General features: G+C 53.1%; 1 protein-coding gene and 1 long non-coding RNA gene across 4 annotated transcripts; one reads left to right on the forward strand and one right to left on the reverse strand.

Annotated features, from left to right (window-relative positions):
* Nucleotides 1–1,719: 1,719 nt before the first annotated feature.
* On the forward strand, nucleotides 1,720–14,145 carry PLIN1 (perilipin 1). 3 transcript variants are annotated; one of them, XM_037000437.2, is made up of 9 exons: nucleotides 1,720–1,925; nucleotides 2,520–2,578; nucleotides 5,281–5,485; nucleotides 7,165–7,247; nucleotides 8,438–8,702; nucleotides 8,995–9,167; nucleotides 10,909–11,097; nucleotides 11,543–11,788; nucleotides 12,663–14,145. In XM_037000437.2, exons 2-9 carry the CDS (start codon nucleotides 2,534–2,536, stop codon nucleotides 13,002–13,004), a joined length of 1,548 nt encoding a protein of 515 aa, XP_036856332.1. In that variant the 5' UTR covers nucleotides 1,720–1,925; nucleotides 2,520–2,533; the 3' UTR covers nucleotides 13,005–14,145. The 3 variants fall into 3 exon arrangements, with proteins under 3 accessions (XP_036856332.1, XP_073083081.1, XP_073083082.1); XM_073226980.1 differs by having other exon boundaries at nucleotides 11,711–11,788; XM_073226981.1 differs by lacking the exon at nucleotides 11,543–11,788.
* A 1,544-nt stretch (nucleotides 14,146–15,689) lies between these two features.
* Nucleotides 15,690–17,300, reverse strand: LOC118968740 (uncharacterized). Its single transcript, XR_005056549.2, has 2 exons — nucleotides 17,168–17,300; nucleotides 15,690–15,886 (listed from the first exon to the last, which is right to left on the reverse strand). It is a non-coding gene; the product is annotated as an uncharacterized lncRNA (long non-coding RNA).
* Nucleotides 17,301–17,316: the final 16 nt, after the last annotated feature.

A 17,316-nucleotide genomic window follows, 5' to 3' on the forward strand; every position in this document is an offset into this window, starting at 1 on the left:
GGGGGCTGGCCTCTGCCTGGAGAAGTCCACCATGAATCTGCAGTGCCAGGTGGTGGTAACCGTCTTGCTACTTTTGTGTCTGCAAGTCAGGGTGGGTGGTAGGGAGCGGGGGAGATGCCACCTCTTCTAGAATTTATTAAAACCTTAGTGGTGCCCTGGTACCTCCCTCCCTGTGCATCTTTCTCCTTTCTAAATACCCCCACTTCCGAGCTCCGCATTCATGAGGGATTCTAGAACCAAAGACGTTCCTAATGGCTGTGCAGGCTAGCACTTTCACAGCCGGACGCTGTTGCCTGAGTTTATTCATTCAACAACAGGTGTGTGAATGCCATGCTTAGCTTCAGGATCCACTTGGGCACGAGGTCCCTGGGCTCTGCCATGGTGGAGCGGTTGGGGAGGGAGAAGACAGCTGTGGCCTTCACACACTGCTGGAAAATGGGCTCTTCCCCAGGGCCTCTCCCAGGCCTTTCACCACTTCTCCCCTCTCACCCACATTCTGGACTTCAGCTGAAGCGGCCAAAGGCCCGGCTCTGTCAACACTGCAGAGCCCTATACTCCCTCTGGCCCAAAGCCACTATTCCAAAGGCTTAAAATCGCCCTTCGGCCCAGTTTGCTCTCCAGACAGCCTTGTGGACAATTCTTCCTGAACCTTGAAGTGAGGGCAGAGGCTACTTCCCTTCCTCTCTGTTACTGTCCTATGTTTTAAAAGTCCACGTTGGATCAAAAAGTATGAAGTGTATCACATATTTATTACTCCTTTTGGAGCCCCCGTGCCTGATTCTTCCCGCCCTTTCTCAGTGTCCCTGCTCTTATTATATCACAGATACGGAATTGATTACCAAGGGTCTATCACAAAGCTGTTTCTCTCCACCCCCCGTCTCTTTTCTCTTGCCTACCAACAACAAGGAAAATAAGTTTTGTCCTTCTAGTATCCATTTTAACTAAAAGGCCCTTCTTGGACAATCTGAAAACTTTGCCTTATACCAGAGTCCTCTCTCATTGAAGCCAGGAACTAGAACTTGGGCTCCTACCTGGCTCACTGCTAAGGGATCGAGGGGTGTCGCTGGGGGCTGTTGATGAGTACCGGAGTCTCGGTCAACACCATCACTTTCCTGAACTTGACAAGATCCGGTTGGCTCTCCCACTGCCAATTCTGGTGGCATCTCAGCCCAGGTAGAGTTCCAACATATTTAAATCTAGATTTATTTAAATGTGAATCTAAATTTAAACTTAGAATTATTTAAAGCTAGGAATTTACAGAGATTGAAATTGCTTCATCAAAGGCTAGATAGTCAAGGACTCAACCCAGGCCTGGTTCTCTTCTCCGTTGGGAACCCTTTATCTTCATCACCAGAGAGTCATACATTCAGGTGAACCCTGCTCCCGTGCGCATGCTAATCTAAGGGTCAATGGTATATAAGGAGGTGTGAAGGAAACGGTCCCACAGGACAGGATGTGGAAAAGGAGCCAAAGCTTTAGAGTTTATGAGTCTAATAACATATATCCCAAAACCTTCTTTCTGGAAAACAGGTTTTTGGAAACTGGGGGCCGGAAACATTACAGAACTGGTATTTCATGGCTCTGGGATAATAACTCCTTTGAGCCTGGATCTTCAGCTCTGCTGTCCACCTCCTCCTTGGCTCAATCTCCTTGCAGAAGTTAGGGTATGCCCAGGGGACCCTGGGTTAAACAGCCATGACAACCAGCTGACCCAGCTTTCTCTTCCTCTCTGCCCTCCTCTGGCTGGGAGGTGTTAGCAGCATTACCCAAGGCTCCCCGGAGTAACTGGAATCGTTTCTGCCGGAGGAGACGCTCCACAGCCTGGGCTCTGTGCACCTGGGGTGGCAGCAGCCGGAGTGAGCGTGGGGGTTCTGGAACATCCACCTGTCCTGCCTTGTTTCTGAGTTAAAGGAAAGAAGTTGAGGGTAAGGGCCTGCTGGGGGTTTGATGACGAAGAGGCCTGTGGGAAACCCCTGAGGGAGAGACTGCTCCCCAAGAATGGCCACGTGCAGAGTAGAGGTTCTGGGCCACTAGCTTTTCCAGAACATAACTGAAGTAGCTGGTGTGCAAGTGACTGCTTTCTCACCTGGCTGAGCATGGAGGGAGGATTACCAGATAAGCTTGCTTAATAAGAATTAATGCAGACTTTTTCATTAAAAAAAAAGAGACTAAACTTGAAAAGTGTTCTTTTAGTCTCCTTTGGGCCCTTATCTAAGAGCCCCTAAACTTCATCTGAAACCTTTAATCTCTTAAAGCTACCATTATTTTCAGTTCTTACCCTGAACCCTTATAAGAACATCTGTCTTGAGAAGGAGGCTGTGGGTCAACTCATCCATATGGGACTCTAAGGTGTGGCCACTCGTCCGTGACATTCGCCCTCCAGCCTAAGGCCTTCTGTTCAGGGAACTTGAGCTCCCAGGCATCCTGGGCTCAGCTGGTGGCCATGAAAGGTAGGGGCCTGGCCCTGTGGACCTCAAGCCGAGGGCCTTCTGATGGACCTGAGACCCTCTGCTTTGCAGCCTGAAGAGCTACGATGGCGGTCAACAAGGGCCCCACCTTGCTGGATGGAGAGCTCCCCGTAAGTAACTTGGGCTTGTCTGAGTCAGGAGTGGACAGCTGAGCGGGGAGGGAAGGTTCAGGGGACCTTGAGTCGGATGGGCCTAGATTACATGCCTAGCTCATCACCCATTACGTCCTAGCTACTCCTGCCCTCGTAGAGGATCTTGGGCAGGGGAGGGAAGATGCCTGATTAAAACTAAGCACCTTGGAGGAAAAGGACAGAAATACTGCAGGGAGGGGCAGAAGAGGAAGGGAGCTACTGTATTCTAAACTCAGACGGAGAAGACTGCCCTCCCAGGCTGCATGTGTATTCAGGCCTGAGTCACTGCCCTTGGTGACTCCAGGAACATCCTCATATCGTGCTCCATGTACGTGGCACCTCTTGGAGTGACCTGGTGTGCAGCCCGTGCGGCATGCGGGAAGGGGTGAAAGGAGCAAGGTTTCCAGTGTTGGGTGACTAGCCTGGTTTTGACGGGACTTGGACTGGTTAGACACTCTGAGGTGTGCCTGATGCCTCTTGGCAAGGCCTCTCTGATTTAGGCACAATTAAGACAGCGAAACTTAAAACTTGTGAATGCATGCTATACCCGTGGTGTCCCAATTAGGCTTTACTTAACCTTTGCACTAAGAATCGCCGTGTTAGGTTTTGTACTGAATCTTAGAACACAGAGGGGCATAAAATGGCCAAGTGCCTAGTTAAGTCAGCCTAATGGACGATGGTTTATTCCATTCTCAGGATCTCTCTCCTTCTTGGGCTTTGCCTAAAACAACCCCTGGAGGCTCTGTCCAAAATGTTAAAGAAAATGTTTTGTTTACAGTCATAATCTTTTTCTAGTTCAAATTTCAAACTCACCTGGAAGACAAAAAGCTAAAATACTGTGGCCTGCTGTCTCGTGTACGCACAGGTCTCCCTGACGGGCCTTCTACCGCAGCCTCCTACCAACAGCAGGGGCTGGCTCCCTGCCTCAGAGCAGGACCACGCAGCAGTGCCGCACCCAAGGCTTCAGAGAGCTGGCGCCGCGGGTTGGACCTGCGAGTTTTCTCCTTTGACTTTAATATGAAGGATTCTTAACATTCATAAGAGTAGCCAGAGAATACAATACCCTCCACCAGCCCCAACCACCATTAATCCATCACCAGGCCTGCCTCATCCTCATTATTCCCCTACCTTGTGTTATTTTGAAACAAATTCCAGATGCGCCATTTCAGGCCTGAGTTGGAATCCTGGCTCTGCCATTTAGGAACTGTGTGATCTCGGGTAAGTTACCTCACATCTCGGAGTCTTTGCAGTAGTGAGAATGCTGACCTCAGAGGTTCTCACTTAGAATTTAATGAGGTCATGTCACCAAAGCACCTGGTTGGTGCCTGGAACACAGTGGTCCTGAAAATGCTTCCCTTTGCACGACTGGACTCCACATTCCTTTCCTCAAAGACCAATGTTTTTTCACTAAGATTCTTAGGTGACCTAGAATTGAATAATGTGGCTGCTGCCAAAGTTAAAATGCATTAATAAGAGCACAGCACCCCAATAATGAGAAACGACAGTTTCATTCACCATTCACATCCCCAGACCTCCTGGGGAACGCTGTCTGCAAGCCTGAGTGCTGTATTTTTAAGAAAGGCAACCCCAAACTATGCCCAGAGGAGGGGCTCACCAGACCAGGCTGGTGAGCAGTGTATAAGCTAAGTTAGGAGCTGGAGATATTTAGCATGGAGAAGGGGCTGCTAAAGGGAGGCTTCCTTGCCTTTGAATTCGTGAAGGGGCAGCCTGTGAATGATGAAATAGATTTTCTCAGTGTTGGTCCAGAGGGCAGTGGGTGGCGCAGTGGGCAGAGGTGGATTTCAGCTGAGCACTGCTGTCCAATGAGGGGCACAGGCCACTCTCCGAGGGACAAGTGAATTCCAAGGAGGCGTCTAAATAGACTCTTGCCAGAGAGACTGTGGGAAGGACTCCTGCTGCAGAGGCCCCCCCGGAGGCCTGAGGTTCTGTGATTCTGTGCAGCTGGGAAGATCTAAACTTACACTTTCTACCAGGTGCAGCCCTGGCTGTGATTCACTTATTCAAGAAATATTACTGTGCAGGTCTTAGGCTGGGCGCTGGAAGCACAGAGATGACAGCCTACAGGGAGAGACAGGTGTTCACACGACCCCAGCACTCCGTGACGAACATGGACAACCTGGGAAGAAAGTGGTGGCTTCTGATGCGAGGGAGGAGAGTCAGGAAGCTTCACAGACATGAGGTCCATGCTGTGCCTTGAGGCGACGGCACTGCACCAGACCGAGAGGGACATGGGAGGGAGGGGAACCTTCTAGGCAGTGGGACCAGCACACTCAGGCAGGGAGACAGTGTCCCAGAAAGACCAGAAAAAGTTTTAGATGGAGCCACCATCCAAAGTGAACTAAACTATAGACAGTCTGACACACGTGCTTTCTACCACTGAGTTCAAGGTGGGGTGCCTAGAAGGTGGGGTGCAACTGGTGTGGCCCCGGAAGGATGGAGATTGCCTCAGTAGTGCTGCAGAGCCTGGTCTGCGACCAGGAGAGCGTGGTGGCCTGGCTCTTGTTTTTCGTGTGGGGCATCCAGAGACTGCTCTGGCCTGGCTTCCTCCTGGGTCTCTTAGACCGAGCTAGCCTCACTGATGGGCTCCGTGACCCCGGGCCACCTTCCTGGGAGGCGGGAGAAGGAGGAAGAGTGACCTGAATGCCTTCCTTCCATGCCAGGAACAGGAGAACGTGCTCCAGCGCGTCCTGCAGCTGCCAGTGGTGAGCGGCACCTGTGAGTGCTTCCAGAAGACCTACACCAGCACCAAGGAAGCCCACCCGCTGGTGGCCTCTGTGTGCAATGCCTACGAGAAGGGCGTGCAGGGCGCCAGCAGCCTGGCAGCCTGGAGCATGGAGCCCGTGGTCCGCAGGCTGTCCACCCAGTGTGAGTCCTCGAGGCACTCAGAGGCTGCCCGCCTGCTCACGGATGCACTGCCTGCCTGCCAGTCTGGTTGTCTGCCAGCCTGTCTGATAGTCTCATAGCTTACTTGTCTCTCTGCCAGCATGTCTATCTGCTTTTTCATTTGACTGCCTTCCTAACTACCTACAAGTCTTCTCATCTGTAGATACAAGTGATGTAGGTACAGATCGATGTAGATAAATACAGGTGCAGATCTCTTCTCACCTGGAGATGCCTCACCTATAGCCCAGCTGGCATTTTCCTAGGAAGACAATGATGGTCCAAAGACTCGGCAGGGGAAGGATGGGTAGGGCTACGTGGGCAGTGCTGGGAGGGGGCCCGTGGCAGACCAGACACCCACGCTAGCTTTAAATCCAGCAGCAGCAGGAACTAACAGGGTCTGGCACAGGGCAGGGGCAACACAAGGGCTGGCCTGGCAGGGCTGGGGGGAGCTTTGGGGAAGGGCAAGCCTCTGGGCCGAGCTGCTGAGGGTACCTACTGGCCTGTGACAGGCAGGGGCGGCCGAGAGCTGCCTGCCAGGGCACCAGTGGTGAACAGCAGTCCATGCGGGCCTGATCAGACCTGCCTCTGTTAAAATTATCCTGTCCCATTTGAACATTTGGTCTCCAAGATAGGACTCTTGATAGGGCTGAAGGAAATTCCAGCAGCCCTGAGAAGCCTAGGGCCTTCCACCACCCTGATGGGAGAATTATGGGTATCTGAAGATTCTGCAGAGCAAACAGGCGAGAACACATGTAAAGAGGACTCAGGCCCTGGGCCAGCCTTCCTGCCTGTAAGCTCCTTAAATACTCCCCTGGGTCTCATTTTGCCCAGTCAGAAGACAGCCAAGTCATCTGGTCTCTGACACTTGAGAATTGTGTGAAGAAATATAAGCTATCTGGAGAAGGAACATATGAAAGAGAATATGTAAGCATCCTTTGAAACTCATCTCCATGATCATGACTGCAGAGCTCATATCCTCAGCGGCCCCTAGGCAGTATCTCCCGGAAGCCTCTGCGTCCTCTGGCATTTCTGGCTCTCTGGGGACAATGCCTTTCTCGTCCCTGTGGCTGTCTCCCCACGGTTGGCCGTCTCACTCCTAGAGTGAGCAGGAAGGGCCAAAGACAGCCTGAGGCCTGGAAGGGCTGTGGCGGGAGGCAGTCCCCTCCAAGACTAGGTAGTGCCAGGCCTGTTCCCCCCGGAGCCCACCCTCGGGCCCTCCGGTACCCTCCCCTCACACCTCTGCTCTGCTCTCTGCTCACCCAGACAGGGGAGGGAGCAGAAGGAAGGACAGTATTTTTTGGTGATTCACATAGTTTCCATCACTTCCTCCTGCCAGGCAGGTACCATCCATCCACGGTCCACACACGAAGGACCCGAGGCTCAGGCAGGCTGGGACTTGCCGGAGGGCCCACGCTGCAGATGCAGGTGCTGGGCTTTGCCAGCAGGACTGCCTGACTGCAGAGCCCCTACCGGGAGGGAAGGCAACACCTAGTCTCAAGGAGTCACAGCAGACGGGGGCTAAAGGTGGCGGGTTCTGAGGTGCTTGGGAGGCAGCAGGGCTGGGGTTTGAGGGCTGTGAGGCACCTTCCCTGGCACAGAGGCCGCTGCTAGGTGCTCACGGTGGAGGCGGGGCTCACCACACCACGGCCTTTCACTTCTAGTCACGGCTGCCAACGAGCTGGCCTGCCGAGGCCTGGACCACCTGGAGGAAAAGATCCCAGCCCTCCAGTACCCTCCTGAGAAGGTGAGTCCCTCCCCTCTTCTCTAAGGTGCCCCCCACTCTGTAGTCACTGCCTGTTGGGGGAGGAGCAGCCCCAGGCTGACGATGCTGTGACTGTGAGTCTCTGTGGCCAACACCCTCCAAGGCTGGTGGCAGCTGCCCGGCCCTAAGGCCTCACAACGGGCTTCCTCCTCTCTCTGTGGGGCCACATGAAGGCAGGCCTTCTGGGACCAGCAGGCGCAGCCCAGAGACAAACTCAAACAGGAGCTTGGGATGCATCCTGATTGCCCCCCACCTGGCCCCTGAAACCCTGTGGGCCTGCATTGGACCACTTGGGGACTGCAGCTGCCTAAGGTCACGGGTCTCAGCCATCAGATCCTCGGACTGCAGTCTCCTGTCCTCTGTGGGCCATGAGATGGGAAAGCACTTCATCTGGGGATGTGTTCACTGGGTACGCGAATACCGAGTGAAGTCCACGTCAGGCCTTGTGTGGACTAAGCTTCAGCCTCCCACTCTGTCATCCAGCTCAATGACCACCTACCCGTCACACAAACATCCACGGAGCCCTACGCACCTTATGCCACGGGATTTATCCAGTCTTCCCATTGAATCCTTTTGTCGACCCTCTGGGGTAGGAGAGGAAAGTCGTGACCTCCCCGTGGCTACACAGCCTTAAGTGGAGGCCACACAGGAGCGGGTCCGTTTGGCCCTGAGGTCTGTGCTCTTCACCCTTCATTTTTCCAGATGAAGGGCATATCTTTGTCACATAGTCTCTCCCAGGCTAATAGGAGAGAAAGACAAGTTATTTCAGTGCAGACTTTGTATGAGGATCAGCCACATCTATAAATTCGTATAAACACAGCTGGGAATGTAAGCCGTGTTCTGAGGGAAGGACAGAGGCCGGCAGAGGAATTGGGAAGGAGATACCGTGTGTGCAGGAGGATTCCAGGACAGATGTCATCAAGGAGGCGGCGGCCTTGCAGGGGATCCTCAAAGGATGGTTAGGATCTTGCAGGCAGAAATGGAGTACAAAGAAGCCAGGAGATCTGGGAAGTTGGCACGGAGAGGACTGGCGCCCTCTTCCTTTAAAGCTAAGCTTAATCAAGGTGCCTAAGTACTGGGGCCAGTGCCCTGGGCCTTTCAGTGCCTTCATGGAAGCTGAGCTCAGGGCCTGCCGGACCTACATGCCTGATCCCACTTCCCACTTCCCCCAGATCGCCTCTGAGCTGAAGGACACCATCTCTACCCGTCTCCGAAGTGCCAGGAACAGCATCAGCGTGCCCATCGCCAGCACTTCGGACAAGGTCCTGGGGGCCGCTCTGTCCAGCTGTGAGCGTGCCTGGGGGGTAGCCAGAGACACTGCCGAGTATGCCACCCACACCCGAGCTGGCCGGCTGGCCTCTGGAGGTGCCGACTTGGCCCTGAGTGGTGTTGAGAAGGTGGTAGAGTTCCTCCTCCCTCCAGCCAAGGAAGATTCAGGTATCTGCCATTGAGGGGGCTGGCAGACCCACCCTGGGAAGTGAGGTGGCCACCCTGGCTGCCTGGGTATTAGCAAGAGGCAACCAGGGCTCCTGCAGCCAGTGCTGGAACAGGGAAGGCCCCGTGAGATTTTCAGACCCTCACCTATTTGTAAGTGGGGGGAGTGAGTTGCCAGAATCCCCAGGGAACTTGTGGTGGGGCTAGGACGGCTGCTCTCCAGCCTGGACACGGCCTAGCTTCCTCCAACCCCTCTCTGATTTGCTTTCCCTTCCCCTCCAAAACCTCCATCCAGCCTCTGCTCCAGGGCATCAGCAGGCCCAGAAGCCTCTCAAGGCCCAGCAGAGCCTCGTGAGCAGGGTTGGGGCCCTGGCCAACACCCTCTCTCGACACACCTTCCAGACCACAGCGCAGGCGCTGAAGCAGGGCCACGCCCTGGCCATGTGGATCCCGGGTGTGGCACCCCTGGTGAGTGTCTGCCTGAGCTCCGACTGCCGGCCTGGCAGCCCTGTGGGTGCTCTGGTCCCTCCCATCCCCCACCCGACTCGGCCTCCTCTGCTGGGAGCATCTCTTCCAGCCTGGGCTGGTTCTTTAGGTCTGAGGACAAGAGGCCTTAAGAAGGGCAGAGGGCTGGTCCTCCAGGCCTCAAGGGGAGAGGATGGACAGGATATGAGCTGAGGGCAAGCCAGCTTGCTAGGGTGGTCCTGGCTCGCTGTCCACTTCTGTCTCTCCCATTTCTTCTCTGAGTCCACCCCAACCTTCACCCTCCCAGTGGGCCACTTGCTGTGGGCCCTCCCACCCGTGAGGGTACAGAGACCCTCATCTGCTGTCCAGGCACCAGGGCATGATACCTGTAAATAAGCAACAAAACCCTGTCCGTTGAGAAGAGAGCCCCAGCTAGACCTGCCCCTAACTGCCCTCAGGCTTCTGAGTTCCCTTCTAGAGACTTCTAATTTGTAGTCACTGCGCCCAAAGTGCAGCTGCCTTTTCTAGGCCCAGTTCGGGCTAAGTCCCCACCACACTCCATCCTTGCTTCTCTGTGTGTTTCAGCAGAGATAGGCTGGTTTTTTTCATAAGGAGCTTTAGTAAGAAACTAAGACCATAAAGGAAAAGCATAAAGGTCAACAACCAAGATAACCACTTCTAAGTCATCATTTGGGTGGTACTTTTAAAAGCATCTTCAGGACTGGCTTATTCATTCACGCAGACGTTTGCTGAGAACCTGCTATGTGGCAGGTTCTGTGGCTACAGCAGGGATGCAGGAGTAGTTCCCCTCTGTCCCCTGCACTGGGGTCATCACCAAGGGGGCTGAGAGTGACCTCTGCACCTGACTAGCCTCTGGTGGTGAGGCCCCCTGGGTGGCATGGCCTTAGGCACCCCTGTTCACCTAGGATATGATGGTGTCCCCTGAAGCTGTCCCCTAAGGAGGCCCTGTTTGTGGGGCTCTCTAGGGGTTTGGAATAAGCCAAGGAGTCCCTCAGGGGACACCAGCCCACCCTCCCAGGTCAGTTTCCTCCCACGGGACACTCTGGCCTACTTGATCTTTTTACCCTTTAAAGATCTGCAGAGTGTTTCTACTACAGTGAAACATACATCTCCCCTCTGACCCAGCAATTCCACTCAAGGGAAATGAGCGTTCATGTCCCCCAGAAGACACGTCGAAATATTCCTATCAGCTTTATTCTCAGCCACGAACCAGAAACAGTACGAGTGTCCATCAACAGTAGAATGTCTAAACTGTGGTATAGTTATGCAGTGGGATATTACACAGATATGAAAAAGAAGGGACAACTTCATCAAGCAATAACATGGCCGAATCTCACAGCGTCATATTGAACAAAGGAAGCTATTTAGGAGAGAAAACACATTGCATGAGTCCAAAGTTCAAAAACAGCAAAACCAGTGTATGATGATAGGGGCCAAATATGGTCACCTTCGTAGGGTATTGAGTGGGCAGGGAGCACACGGTGTTCTGGGTGTTGAAATGGTCTCTTTCTTGATCTGTGGTGGTTCCACATGCATTCCTATAAAAAAAAAACCCAGAGCCATACCCTGCAGGTGCATGCACTTCAGCATACGGAAGTCATCACTCAGTGAAAAGTTTTAAGAAGGGTCTGCAAGCTGGGGGCAAGGGAATTTCTTTGCTTGCCGCGACTGCCCACCTCGCGCAAGGGCTTTGAGACAGCGCCCTCCGCCTTCCCGCCCTCAGAGCAGCCTGGCCCAGTGGGGTGCCTCAGCCGCTGTGCAGGTGCTGTCCCGGCGGCAGAGTGAGGTGCGTGTGCCCTGGCTGCACCACCGCACGGCCTCCCAGGAGGAGGACCGCGAGGACCAGACGGACACAGAGGGGGAGGAGACGGAGGACGAGGAATCAGAGATGGAGGAGAACAAGCTCAGCGAGGTAAGGGAGACGGTGGGGGCTGGGGTGGGGGGGCGGAGGCTCCGAGGCCCCACAGCCCACGGAGTGGGTGAGCAGCTGAGGCACAGGGTGAGACAAGGGTCTCTGCTCCCAGGCCCAGGGACATGGGACATGGGACATGGTGCAGCGCGCTTCACCGCACCTCCAAACGCCCAGCCGACAAAGTCCTCTGCGCTTCTCTCAGCTGATCCTCAAACAACCCTATAAAATAGGCAGGACTGAGTTTGTCATCCCCGTTTTGCAAATGAAGAAACTGAGGTTCAGAGAGGCCAAGTGTCCTGCCAAAGGCCACACAGCTAGTGGTGGAGCCAGGCTAACAGTTTTCTCCATCCGTGTCCCTGTTCTTTCCCCTCTACCTTGGGGATCATGGAAGGGAAAGGGGCAGAGGAGTGGCTACAGCAGGTGCTGACCTTGCTCTGGCCCCCAGGTGGCAGCCCTGCCCAGACCGCAAGGCCTCCTGGGCAGTGTGGCGCACACGCTGCAGAAGGCCCTCCAGAGCACCATCGCCGCGGTGACCTGGGCACCGTCGGCTGTGCTGGGCACGGCAGTGAGGGTGCTGCACCTCACGCCGGCCCACGCTGTCTCCTCCACCAAGGGGAGAGCCATGTCCCTTTCAGATGCCCTGAAGGGTGTTACTGACAACGTGGTGGACACGGTGGTGCACTACGTGCCGGTGAGTCCCAGCAGGCTGACCCTCCCTCCTCCTCGGGGCCTGGAAAGGGCAGATAAAACAGATTTGACACAAGGGGCTGCCACTGCCCGCCCTTTCCCAGTGTCCCTGGTGGCCCTCCTTTGATCCGCAGTGCCCCAGAAACATTTTGGCAAACTGTGGTCCTGCCTGGGGCCCTTCCCAGCCTCGAGGAGAGAGACCGGTGGCTCTGGCCTGAGGCCTTTCCCCACGTCCTTCCTTCTCATCTGCTGGTGGGGAGGTCTTCCACTACCAGACTGGGGGGTTCCAGTGGCTCAGCCCTCACCCCTCAGCTCCCACCTGAAGGACCCAGCAGTTTTGCATGCTGCTTCCGGGGAAGGGGCTGCAGAGAGGCTTCTGGGGCACTCTGAGGGGTGAGCTGTGTTCTGGGGGGCAGCAGCTGCTCCCCTTTCTACCCTCCATCAACAAGAAAAACCCAAGGGACACAAATACTTTCCCTTTGGGGGTCCCTAGTCCCCTTACAAGAGCAAGTTACAGGTTGTGCAGGCTCAAGGAGGGCTGGCCAGGGCAGGAGGCCCCTTAGGGGTGGCCAGGGGCTGTGTCACTCTGTCACTCATGCCCACCAAGAGGCATGGGTGCGTGGGAGGGGCTTGGCAGCCAGCCTCTTAACCTTGGCTCCCAAACCGGGCCACAAATGGGTACCCTGACCCTGGCTGGGGCCAATGTATGGGCATGTTTAGCCCACAACTGACGGGAGGCACCAGCCCCACACCCTAACCCGTGCCCTCGGACGGCCGCTCCTGGGGGGCGTGAACTCGCGGGCCCCAGAGTTGGCGGTGGGAGAGAGGCGCAGGCCGAGGGCTGGGCCGGCGCCCTAACACAGCCACCGGGCGCTCAGCTCCCCAGGCTGTCGCTGATGGAGCCCGAGAGCGAATTCCGGGACATCGACAACCCGCCGGCCGAGGCCGAGGGCCGGGATGAGGAGCGCAGGGCGTCCGCAGCGCCGCCCGCCAGCCCCGAGCCCGCTTCGCGCCCCGCGCCGCCCCGCGGCGGCCTGCGCAGCGCGCGGGGCCCGGGGCCCGACGGCAGGGGGGAAGGGCCCGCCGCGCCCCGCGCCGCCTTCCCGGCCGGGCCCCGCGAGAAGCCGGCGCGCCGGGTCAGCGACAGCTTCTTCCGGCCCAGCGTCATGGAGCCCATCCTGGGCCGCGCGCAGTACAGCCAGCTGCGCAAGAAGAGCTGAGCCGCCCGGCAGACGGAACCCTCCCGTCCAGGGGAGCGCTGGCTTCTGCAAAGTCGTCGCCGTGGCCCGAGCCCCGTTCCCCCCGTGCCTCCCAGGCGCGCGGCACCTGTAGCGTCCTCTCTGGGCTCCGCTGTCAGAGCCCATTTTTAAGAAGCATCAGGGCAGCATCCGCTTTGATTGTATGCTTTGTTTTTTTTACCAAAAGATTGACTAACTTAATCTCTCGCTTCTCTAACCAAAGTTGTGGCCAGATGACAAATTTGACTGCTTCAAAAACTTAGGTCCTTTCTCTGTAGACAGGTATTTGCCACCAGTGAGTAACGTGTGTCCACTCTAAGGGTCCCACGGGAGGTCCCGACACACTTTTTAAACCTCAGGGGTTTTTTAAAGCTCAGGGGTTCCCCAAATTATCCCGGCTGTCGCCCGACTGCTCTGAAGGAACAACAGTCAGATGCAGCAGCTCTTGTGTGTTCATGGAAACTATCAGCGTCACTTTCTGAGATCCCGGTGCCCTCCACAGGCGGGGCCCGGCCTGTGCTCTGTAGCGCCGCCTTCTGGCCCGTAGCATCCTCACTGCCTTCCACCCGCGTAGTCCCCCTTCGTTCGTCTTTTGATTGCCGGCGCCCCAGTGCTGGGGACAGCAGTGACCGTTCACCTTACAAAGCCTATCCTGTATAGACCGTATGTATGGGCTCTATAGGCACAGTTCATTTCAAGCCCCACTTTTTAAAATTCTAACATTTGGTAAATCTAGGAATTGCATACCTATCAGTTTAAAACTTGTGTGTCTTCCTCCCTGAGTTCCCGGCTTCCCCTTCACAGAAACAACCAAGATGGCAGGCTCTTGTATATCCTCCCGGTTACCGGCTGTGCGTGTGCAAGTACGTGTGTATATACTCTCCACTTTGTGTACACAAGCTGTGGGCTGTTATACTGCTTTCTTATTTAACAATACATCTTAGAGATCTTTTTGTATCTGCATCATAAATCCTCCTTGATCTTTTCAACGGCCACATAATAAATGCTTCATAACACAGATGTTCTATATTTGATTTAACTCATTCTTAATTATGGACTTCTAGGTTGTTTCCAGTTTTTTGCTCTTGTAAACAATGCTACAATAAATGTCCTTATATAAATGGCTCATGTGGATGGGAGGATGTATCTATAGGATAAACTCATAACTTGGAACCATGACACACTGGGTAAAAGAGTAGGTGCATTTTGAATATTGATAGATGATGCTAAGTAGCCTTCCAACCCAAACTTGGTTTTTCTTGATATTTTCCTCTGCAGCTGCACAGATAATTATGATACCTCTGTCAGTCCTTCTAGAATCCATATATGCACACTTATGCCCTATGGGCTCCCGTCAGGCTCAGGAGTGCCCTCACCGTCCCTGCTCTGTTGCACGCTTGAAAGCCCAGTTCCCTGAAACTGACTCTGGACCCTGACACGTCTTTGGTTTCATGAGTCATTGGTCTTGATCCATGGTTTTGGAATCTGAGCATGCTCAGGAGGGGGAGAGGGGTCTGCTGGTGGACATACATATGTGGTCATGGCCAGGACTCTGAGCTGGCCTTAGACCCACACTCCACCCCCACAATCCATACCACCCCCAGCAGTTCCCTGGGGAAGGGATGTGGATCTGGCAGGAGGGGCCCTTAGAAACTGATATGTCAGGGCTAAGAAGACAGTGCTCTGTGGACGACTGCAGGAGAAGTGACATCAGGCCCAGATGTACAGAAATGAGAGCAAAGTATCTTCTCTAAATGACAGAACTTCGCATTGGTGGCCCCAAGCTGGATGTGGGACTTTGCTGGGCTCTGAGAGGCGTCACTCTGGTGAGCCTTTGTGCTCATGTGTATGTGAAGTCTTATCCACACTCATCTGCAAGCTCAGGACTTCGGGAAGATTGCCACTTCACATGGGATGCCAGGGTCCCTCTCCAGAGAAACACCGAGTCCCCCCTATTCTATTCTAGCTCATAAAACGCACCTCCAACTCAGTCACAGCTTTTGGAGATGGAAAAAGAACCACTATAGACAATAACATACATTTATACATGCAGTTACTTATCACTTCCTTTTTCCGTAATTACTGAGGGTCTTAATATCTGAAGGACTTCTCTGTCCAGAGAAAGATCACTACAACTTAGACTTTAACGCCCATTGTAGTAAGCATGATTTTCCCAACCATTTAAACACTTCATACTTAAAACTTACCAAATGCATACATCGAGCTATTTTATATATTTAATTGTTGATTACAAACTGAAAACTCAAATTGTTCTAAACATTTCTACAAACCCTGAGTCAGTGGGAACCTCTGCATGTCTTATCGGAATCTTGCTATGGTTAGTGAGCATGCAGGGGTTCCTCTGTTGCAGAGAGGGGCCTGAGCCTGCTCACGCTCAGTCAGGTCTCCTACGACACACTGCTGCGCCCTTCTACCCACCACTCAACGTAAGAGAGAGAACCTTTCAGAGTTCCAGCGTAAGTGGTCGGTGGCTGTCCAGGGCATCGTCTCACTAACAAACCCCTGGCACACAAGGCTTCTACTTGCATCATGTCTACTCATATTCCATTGGCCAAGGTGTGTCATATGGCCAAGTCCACATCAGTGGGATGCAGAAGAGGGAGAGGAGAAAACATTTGCTGAACAATAACACAAACTAGCACACAGTGGTTTAAACATGATAGAAGTTTATTCCTCTCTCATGTAAAAATGCAGAGATGAGTGGTCCAGAGCCGGAGCCGGGATGGCACACTACAGTGACAGAGGTCCACGCTTTTTCTATCTTATCATTCTGCTCTGAGTGACTTTTTTTCCCAAAGTCATCTCATAGGCCAAGATAGCTGCTCCTGCCCCAGGCATCATCTCTATATTTCAGCCACAGAAAAGAACAAGAGGGAAGAAGAAATTAAACACACCACTTCCATTTATAATTTACTGGACAAAATTTAGTCACATGGCCACATCTAGCTGAAAGGGAGCCTGGGAAACACGGTCTTTTTTTGAAGTGGTTATGCATCTAGTTAAAAATCAGGCGTCTTAAAGGCATGGGAAGTGGATCCTGAGGGTGGGGAGCAACTTACAATCTCTGCCACATGATTCTCTCATTCTCAGACATTTGTTTCAATATTTTAACTATTACATACTTCTGGCAGTGAACATTCTTATGAGTTTCTTAGGGAATATGCCTAAGAGTGGGGTTGCTAAGTCATAAAGTATCTGTATCGCTAACTAGATGCTACCAAACTGTTCTCCAATGTCCATACTGATTTACATTCTCACCAGAAGTATGTGAGTCCTCTTACTCAATAATCTCACCAACACTTGATATTGTCTAGTTTTACTATGTTTTGCAAATGTCAAGTGTGTAAAATGGTACCTCATTGTGGATTTAATTCCCTGATTAGCAATGATACTGAACATTGCTTAGCTTTATTGAACATTTGTATTTCACCTTCTGTGAAGTATCTGCCATACTTTTGAGTAGGTCTCTATTGGTAGTTTTCTTTTTATCATTGATTTTTAGAAGATTTTTCTATTTTCTGTATACTAATCCTTTATCAGCTATATGTGTCACAAATATCTTCAGTTTGTGGCTTATCTCTTCATCCTCTATGGTTTCCCTCAATAACCAAAAGTTTTGACCAATATAGTCAAAATTATAATTCTTTTCCTTTGTATTTTGCAATTTTGAGTTATGCTTTAAAAACTCTTCCCTACCTTGAATCATGAAGATATTGCCCTATATTTTATTTTTTGAGTATTTTCATAGCTTTGCTTTTTACCTTTAATTAATTGTATGTATGGTTTGAGTATGAATCCAAAATTTTCTTCCATATGTATAACTGATTGCTCTATACATTTCCTAATTTCTTGAATTTTTAGGTTTTCCTTAATTGTATACCGTAGGAAGAGGGTTGGAGGCTCCCAGGGGTCTGGGGAGGGAGAGCTTTGCTGAAATTGAGGACGCGACAGAGGAGTAGAAATAGCGGAAGCACGGAGGGTCTGCACCTGAATGAATGAATGTACGAACAAACGCGCGAAGAGCAGCTGTCTTAAGCCCACCAATAAGTAGAGGCTCAGGGCTGAAAGATCCACCCTCCCCACCCTAAGCGAAAAGGTCTCCTAGCTAGTTTTGGTCTGCTCACCTGTTACAACTTGCATTCTGAGACTCAAGCGCCCCGCCCGTGAGCAGATGGGCTTCTCCAGCTGGGAGAAGCAGGCCGCCTCGGTCCGCGCATCCCCAGCTGGGGGGCGGGGCCAGTCGGGGCCCGGGACCGCGCGGCCCCGCCCCTCA

This window comes from Manis javanica, chromosome 18, assembly GCF_040802235.1.
Source record: "Manis javanica isolate MJ-LG chromosome 18, MJ_LKY, whole genome shotgun sequence".
Classification (NCBI taxonomy): Eukaryota; Metazoa; Chordata; class Mammalia; order Pholidota; family Manidae; genus Manis; species Manis javanica.

Coding starts and splice junctions, on each gene's coding strand:
- PLIN1 (XM_037000437.2), top strand. CDS start 2,534: ATGGCGGTCAACAAGGGCCCCACCTTGCTGGATGGAGAGCTCCCC. Junction 8,703..8,994: donor TCCAGCCAAGGAAGATTCAG/GTATCTGCCATT, acceptor ACCTCCATCCAG/CCTCTGCTCCAGGGCATCAG. Junction 9,168..10,908: donor TCCCGGGTGTGGCACCCCTG/GTGAGTGTCTGC, acceptor TCCCGCCCTCAG/AGCAGCCTGGCCCAGTGGGG.